We start from the raw sequence: 8880 nt of genomic DNA on the forward strand, positions 1-8880 counted from the left end.
TTTTTTTTTTTTTTGTTGACAGTCTATTAAGCAAGATGTCCTTCTCCAGTGATCAGTCCCTCCTGATAATATGTCCAAAGAGAGCAAGATGAAGTCTTGTCATCCATGCCTATAAGGAGATTCTGGCTGTTCTTTTTCCAAGACAAATTTTTCCATTTTTCCTGGCACTGTGGAATATTTAATACTTCTTTCCAACAGCTAATTCAAATGTGTCCCTGTTCTTTGGTGTTCCTTTTTCATTGTCCCAATTGTACATGTATATAAAGTGATCAAAAGACAATGGATCAGGTCAAGTGCACCTTAGCGACAAAAGTGATACCTTTGCTTTTTAATATTTTAAACTGTTTTTTTTTTTCAGCAGATTTGCCCAATGCAATACATCATTTGATCTTTTTGACTGCTGCTTCCATAGGTTTTGATTGCTGATGCAAGTATAATGAAATCCTTGACAACTTCAATATTTTTTTCTGTTTATCACGATGTTGCGTATTGGTCCAGGTGTGAGGATTTTTGTTTCCTTTATATTGAGGACTACATAATGAAGGCTGTAGTCTTTGATTTTCTTCAGTAAGTGCTTCAAGTCCTCCTCACTTTCAGCAAGCAAGGTTGTGTCATCTGCATAGTGCAGGTTGTTAATCAGTCTTCCTCCAATCCTAATGTGTTCTTCTGCAAACAGTCTAGTTTCTTGGATTATTTGCCTAGCATATAGATTGAATAAGTATAGTGAAAGAATACAACTCCGACACATACTTTCCTGATTTTAAACCACAAAGCATTACCTTGTTCTATTCAAACCAATGTCTTTTGGTCTATGTACAGGTTCTGCATAAGCACAATTAAGAGTTGTGAATTTCCTGTCTTTGCAATACTATCCATAATTTTCTATGATCCACACTGTTGAATACATTTGTAATAAAACACAGGTAAACATCTCTTTGGTACTCTCTGTCAAGATCCACCTGACATCATCAGTGACATCCCTTATTCCATGGCTCTTCTGAATCTGGCTTGAATTTCTGGTAGTTTCCTGTCAGAATACTGCTTCAACCATTTTTTAATTATCTTCAGCAAAATTTTGCTTGCATGTGATATAATGATATTGTTAGATAATTTTCACATTCTTTTTGATCACCTTTCTTTGAAATGGGCACAAATATGGATCTCTTCCAGTCAGTTGGCCATGTACCAAATTTCTTGGCATAGACAGGTGAGTGCTTTTAGTGTTCCATCCATTTGTTGAAAAATCTCAGTTAGTATTCTGTCAATTTCCAGAACTTTGTTTTTCAATAATGCTTTCTGTGAAGCTTGGACATCTTTCTTCAGTACTATTAATTCTTGATCATATGCTACCTCCTGAAATGGCTGAACATTGATCAATTCTTTTTGGTATTGTGACTTTGTGCAATCTTTCCATCTTCTTTTGACGCTTCTGTTGTCATTCAATTTTTTTGCCCCTGGAATCCTCAATATTGAAACTTGATGTTTGAACTTCTTCTTCAATTCTTTCAATTTGAGATATAGTCAACATGTTATTCCTTTTTTGCAGATTTCATTGTAATATTTTACTTTGTCTTCTTGAGCTAACCTTTCTTTTCACCTCTTTTACTTCATCATTTTTTCCTTCTAATTCATCTACTCTGTCTTGAAGAGTAAGTTTTAGAGAACCTTCTGACATTCATTTTAGTCTTCTTGTTCTTTCCTGCCTTTGTAATAACCTTCTGCTTTCTTCATGTATGATCTAGTTCATGTTATATCATAACATTTCCGATCTTTGGTCATTAGTGCTCAGTGTGTCAAATATATTATTCAGATGGTCTCTAAATTCTGGTGGGATATATTCAAGGTCATGCTTTGGTCTTGTAGCCTCAAATTAGTTTTCTCCAGCTTCAACTTGAACTTGCATATAGGCAACTGAAGGTCTGTTTCATAGTTGGCCTGTGTTTTTATTGATGATATTGAGTTTTTCCATTGTCTATGTCCAGAGATAGAGTTGATTTGAGTCCTGTGGATATCATCTTGCAAAATTCACCTGTATAATCATAGGTAATGTTTTTGAAAAGAAGTATTTTTGATGAATAAGTTGTTCATCTTGCAGAATTCTATCATGCAATCTCCATAGCCTATCACCAAGGCTATATTTTTCAATTACTGGTCCTTTGTTTCCAACTTTTGCATTTCCCTCACCAGTAATTATCAATGCATCTTGATTGCATGTTTGGCCGATTTAAGACTACAGAAGTTGGTAAAAAAACAAAACAAAACAAAAACTTCAATTTCTTCATCTCTGGCATTAGTGATTGTCAAGTAATTTGAATAACAGTAGCATTAATTTGTCTTCCTTGTATTTCTATGGATTTTATCCTATCCTTAATACTGCTGTATTTCAGGATAGATCTTGCAATGCTCTTTTGGGTGATGAATGTGATACCAAACTTAAATATGTTGTTCCCAGCATAGTAGACCTCATTCTTGTCTGACTCAAAATGGGCAATAGCTCACTAGTACCTAGGGTATTGATCTTCAAGTATTCCATTTCATTTTTGACAACTTCCAATTTTCCTTGATTTATACTTCATACATTTTATGCTCCATTTACTAATAGGTGTTTGGAACTTTTTCTCTTTATCAGCAAATGAAAGTCCACAAAGTTTTATTCCATATACATCATTAGGGTTGACTCTACTATGAGAAGGCAGGTCTTCCAAATTGTATTTTGAGCGCCTTTCAATCTGAGGGGCCTATTTTCTACCACTATATCAGTGTTCCACTGTTATTCATATGGTTTTCATTGGCTAAGAGATTTTCTGGAAGCATATTGGCAGGTCCTGCCTCTAATCAATCTTAGTTTGGAAGTTCTGCTAAAATCTTTCCACTTGTTGATATTTGAAATACTGGTGGCATAGCTTCCGCAACACAGCAACATGCAAGTCACCAGAATATGACAAACTGATTATATATATATATATATATATAACAGTAGCATTAATTTGTCTTCCTTGTATTTCTATGGATTTTATCCTAACCCTAATACTGTTGTATTTCAGGGTAGATCTTGCAATGCTCTTTTGGATGATGAATGTGATGTGTGTGTGTGTGTGTGTGTTATATAATATTATATATGTATATACAGTATTATATATATATATATATATATATATATATACATACAAGTTCGTAGGATTGCTTTGAAGCTTATCTGAGTTAATTTGCTTAAAATGTTGCTAAGCTTCCAACAAGCACTGACTTACATTTTTTTATTGGCAAAGCTTGTATTGTTATTGGTCCCTCCGTGGCTCAAGCCTTATTAAATTGGCTGCTAGCTTACAGGTTGACAGTTCAAACACACCCAGTGTTGCTTCAGAAGAAAGGTCTAGCAATCTCCTCCCACAAGAATTACTGTCAAGAAAACCCTACAGAGCAGTTCTGCTCTGTAATATGAGGTTGCCATGAGTCAAAATTGACTGAATAGCAACAGGTTTTTTTTTTTTTTTTTCCTTTCAGTTTTTGGTATTGCTATTATAATATTAAAGGAGCTCTGGTAATGCAGTGATTAAGGCATTTGGCAACTATCCAAAAGTCTCCAGTTTGAACTCCCAGCCGCTCCACAGGAGAAAGATGAGGTAGTATGCATCTGTAAAGGTTTACTGCCTTGGTAATCCCATGGGACAGAATGGAACTGTCCCATAGAGTCACTATGAGTTAGAATTGACTTGATGGCAGTGGATCTGGTTCTATTATCATTTCTCAGAGACTCAGCAGTGTGAAATGGTTTGTCCAGGGATCTTAATTAGAAAATATTAAAGATAAGACTTGACCTAAAGACTTATGCTTTGAAATTCTGTCTTTTTCCAATACTCCCATGTTGCCAGATCCACAGGACATATTTAAAAAAAAAAAAAAAGACTATTTGGAACTTTATTCCAAATCAGCTTATATGGAAAAGAAAAAAAGATAATTTCCACCAAATGAAATATAAATATGATTTAAAATGACCATTCAACTCAGAAGGCACAAACTGTGTTGAAAAATGCTCTCCTTAACTTACTATTAATAATTAAGTTATTCATAAGATTTGGGCTCTTAATGCTACTTTATAATATGCATGTTATACAAGACAGGTTGGCTCTTATTTAAGAACTTTTCTCTGTCTTAGAAATGAGTGGTGAAATGAAATGAATAGCTCAAATATTAAAGGTAAATGTTAGTACGTATGTATGGAAATTAGAATGGGAAATGTCATTTGGGGCTCCTGAATGCATTTGCCAATATGAGAAAATGATGACAAGTTCTAATTATAAAGTTATAGTGAAGAATAAAGAGAGACTACCTCTGGAGAACACCCTTCAGGGAGTTTTGCTTCTTGACTGAATCAAACACGCATGGCTCCCCTATTGACCTCGATGGAATCTAACAATCCTGTGCTAGCACCTGTGCTAGCCAAGGTGGTTTTCTAAGATGTCATCCACAAATGCTAGTGGAAGACCATTACATTACTCAGAAAATTAGAGACTTTCCATAAAACAGTAGGTTAAGTTAGTACAAATATAGTTGATAAAGAGAAATCTGAAAAATAATAACAGCTTTCTCATTCTTTTGTGTTCTACTGTTAAGTTTCTTCTCTACAGTGATATAGTGCAGACTTAAAAGATAAATGCTTAGGAAACACATGTAGAAACTTAACTGAAGCTGCTTACATTTGGATGGCAATCAAAAGATGTTTCTACAGGAGTCATAATGAAATCATGTGCTCTGCTGGCATTTGTTCAAGACAGACACAAATAACATTTGCCTCATGTTGCATTCAGGCAACTCTCTTCTGTCTGATCAGGAATTCACATAAATGCACTTATGTGTTAGTAAATATATGTTCCACTTATATGTATGAGGATTTCATTCTTTGTCAAATATTTTTTTTCCAGAATTAATATTCAAACAGAGATAGCAAGTTACTATCTATATTTGTTACCTTATCATTTTAGTCAATTCCTTGCCCTGCTTAAAGCACAAGAATGTTCAAACAATTTTTCATTTAACATTTAGGGCTGTGGTCACTTTGACAATATGCTTTTTAAAAATGAAATGAGAATTTGTTGAAAGTTATTAGGGATTGAATTTTGTCCCCCTCAAAATGTTATCAATTTGGCTAGGCCATGATTCTTAGTATTGTGTAATTATTCTCCATTTTATGATATGATGCAATTTTCTTACGTGTTGTAAATCCTAACCTCTATGTTAATGAGGCAGGATTAGAGGCAGTTACATTAATGAGACAGAATATAATCTACAGGATTAGGTTGTGTCTTGAGTCACTCTCTTTTGAGATATAAAGGAGATTAAACAAGCAAGCTGAGAGATCAGAGGACTTCATTACCACCAAGAAAGAAGAGCTGGAAAAAAAGCACATTCTTTGAACCTGAGGACCCTGTGCTGAGAATTTCTAGACCCAGGAAAAGATTGACACCAAGATACGTGGAGATTCAAGATCCACAGATGTAGAAAGGAGACATCTTTCTGGGGAAAGGCTTTCCTCAGAGCCAAAAGAGAAAGAAAACCTTCCCCTAGAGCTGGTGTCCTGAATTTGGACATCTAGCCTTATAAGCTATGAGGGAATAAATTTTTGTTTGTTAAAGCCATCCACTTGTGATAGTTCTGTTATAGCAGCACTAGAGAACTAAGACAGAATTTGTTCTGGTTACCTAGTGCCACTCTGACAAGAATATACCACAAATGGGATGGCTTTAACAAACAGGAGTTTATTTTCTTACACTTTGGAGGCTTAAGTTCATGTTCAAAGTGCCAGGCTCTAGGGCCTGGATGAAAGCCCCTCAACGTTGGGATTCAGCTCTGCCCCCTGTTCCCAGGCCACTGAAGCTGGAGGCTTTTCTTCACTTAGACAGCTGCTGGCTGCTGAGGCTGACAAACCCAAGGTCCACAGTGCTGTGAAAAGGCACAGTCCCAATGTTACCAAACCACATGGCAGGCCATTGATTCAAATTCATTAAAAGGCCCAAGGTCGGCAGGGCATGGCAGGCTGTTGAACAATGACACACCTACATGCAGGGTTCAAGCATGCTATAAGGCTAGAGACCATTCCCAAAGCTGCTGCATATATATGGGAAGCAGACCACACCCCTAAAGTAGCTACTCAGCTGCTTGTGGTAGATCCAACCATGGAGCGGATTGCCAAGCCTCATCATGGGGAATAACTACTACCAGCTGCCCAGCCACTCAACCAGACCCAGCCAAATTGACACACAACCTTAACGACCACAGAATTCAAGTTCATTTCAGCATAACAAACTAAACCATTAGCCACTGCTTTGAAGTTCCATGATATTAAGATTTTCCCAAGATTTTCTTTGCTGAATGGTACCCTAAATTTCTTTAGATTAGTAATTCCATTTGTAATATTACTTAGATCGATATCCTTATATATATGATAATATGTAGTCATAATAGTTATCAATAAGTGTACTCTTTTTAAGTTACTTTAAAGGCATGATAAACTCACCTTAGAGAGTCCACCTACTTCCAGATAAAAGCAGATAATGAACACATTCCAGGTGACCCAGAGGGCAGTCCATACTGTATACTAGATAGAAGGAGGGGAAAAAAAAGAAAAAATGTGCAGATGAAAGATATGTATACTAAATAAATCAATAATAACATGTCAATAAGTATAAGTCTTCTGGGTAGAAAGAGACAGGGAGTTCTCAGAAAGAGTTCTCCTTATAAAGTCCCATAAGATCTCTAGAAATTAAAAATCCAATAGTTTCTACTGCTTTCATTAGATGCCAATAAAGCTAGACTTATTTTTAAAGTGATTTGCTGGCTTGCAGATACAAATTAAGTCCAAATGCTGATTTGATGTCTGTTTTCTGACTATGATCTTTTTTCAAGGTATACCAAAAAACCAAACTCACTGCCGTTGAGTTTGATCCAACTCATAGCGACCCTTCCTTGGTTTTCTGAGGCAGTATCACTATGGAAGTAGATTGCCCAATCTTCCTTCCAAAGAGTAGCTGGTGGGTTTGAAACACCAGTCTTCTAGTTAGCAATCAAATGCCTTAGGCACTATGCCAACGTATGCCATTATAAAAATTTTCTGTGGACTATTGATTTCTCTATCTAAGTTATGATATTAAACTATCAAGATTTTAAGGATGGTAGTCAAAAGCCAGTACTTCCATATCTCTAAGTGTTTGAAAATGGTTGTGTGGCGTGAAATTAATAAACTTTGATTTATTGGTTTATGTTATTAAGAGTAGAATGTGTGCCTCTAACAAAATAATATATTAAAAATATAATTTAGAATACATTTTTTAAAAAAGAATAGAAATTGATAACTAGGGTTGAGATTAAATAAATTAACTACAAATTTCTATGGAAAAATACTTTCCAAATTGCATCCAAGCAACTCTAAATATGTCTGCTTTACTGATTAATTGGTTTTATTAATGTATTACCTATTAGGAAATGCTTTCCTCAAGAGCATTACCAAATAAATAAATAAATAAATTCAGACTCATTGCCATCGAGTTGATTCTAACTCATAACAGCCTAAAGGACAAAGTAGAACTGCTCCATAGAGTTTTCACAGCTGTGGTCTTTATGGAAGCAGATCATTAGACCTTTCATCCATGGTGCCAATGGTTGGGTTCAAACTGCCAACCTTTAGATTAGTAATTGAGAGCAAACCATTTGCACCTTCAGGGAGCCTATGTCAAATAATGTTGTTAGGTGCCATCGAGTCTTCTCTGACTTATAGTGACCCTATGTATACCAGAAAGAAACACTGTGCCAGCCCCACAATCTTGAGCCCATCATTGTAGCCAATGTGTCAATCCATCTTATTGAGGACCTTCCCCTTTCTCGTTGACTCTCCACTTCACCAAGCATGATATGTTTCCTCCTGACAACATGACCAAAGCAGATGAGACAAAATCTGGGCATTTTCACTTCCAAAGAGTATTCTGGCTGCACTTCTTCCAGGACAGATTTGTTAGTTCTTCTAGCAGTCTATGGTACATTCAGTATTCTTCACCAACACCACAACTCAAAAACATCAACTCTTCTTTGGTCTTCCTTATTCGTTGTCCAGCTCTCACATGCATATGAGGAGATTGAAAGTATCAGGCATGGGTTAGGCATACCTCAGTCTTCAAGGAGACATCTTTGCACTTCAGCACTTGAAAGAGTTCTTTTGCACATACCCAATGCAATATGTCATCTGATGTCTTGACTGCTGCTTCCATTGGTGTTGATTGTAGAACCAAGTAAAAGTAAGTCTTTGACAACTTTAGTCTTTTTCCATTTATCGTGATGCTGCTTATTGGTCCAGTTGTGAGGATTTTTGTATTTTTATATTGAGGTGTAATCCATACTGCAGACTGTAGTCTTTAATCTTCATCAGTAAGTGCTCCAAGTCATCCTCACTTTCAGCAAGTGAAGTTGTGTCTTCTATGTATCACAGGTGGTTATTGAGTCTTCCTCCAATCCTGATGCCACATTCTTCTTCATATAGTCCAGCGTCTCGGATTATTCGCTCAGCATAGAGATTGAATAAGTATGGTGAAAGGATACAGCCTTGATGCACTCCCTTCTCAGTTTTAAACCTTGCCCTTGTCAAATAAGAGAATTATTAATTTTAAGCACTGTATAAAGTATCCAAATTCTTGTTAGAAGCCTTATCAGAAGCTATTAACTATTCATAAAATTCAAAATAAATTTTGCATCTTCTTGTCATTTATATCTTTTTAAAGGCCTTCAAAATAATCTCATATAGTTGTAATTAAGGAGCTCTGGTAGCATAGTGCCTAAGGCACTTGACTGCTCACCAGAAGACTGGCGGTTCAAACCCACCAGCCACTCCTCGGAAGG

At 36.0% G+C, this 8880-nt stretch overlaps 1 protein-coding gene across 1 annotated transcript in view; it reads right to left on the minus strand.

Moving 5' to 3' along the window:
- Positions 1-8880, minus strand: part of NKAIN3 (sodium/potassium transporting ATPase interacting 3) — a 578505-nt gene that overhangs the window by 526354 nt on the left and 43271 nt on the right. Inside the window, exon 3 of the mRNA XM_042780767.1 lies at positions 6512-6592. Coding sequence (XP_042636701.1) covers positions 6512-6592 — 81 coding nt within the window. The remainder of the gene's footprint in view (positions 1-6511; positions 6593-8880) is intronic.

The sequence above is a fragment of the Orycteropus afer genome, unplaced genomic scaffold (genome assembly GCF_000298275.1).
Source record: "Orycteropus afer afer isolate SDZICR_OR568_19922 unplaced genomic scaffold, OryAfe1.0 scaffold00060, whole genome shotgun sequence".
Taxonomy (NCBI): domain Eukaryota; kingdom Metazoa; phylum Chordata; class Mammalia; order Tubulidentata; family Orycteropodidae; genus Orycteropus; species Orycteropus afer.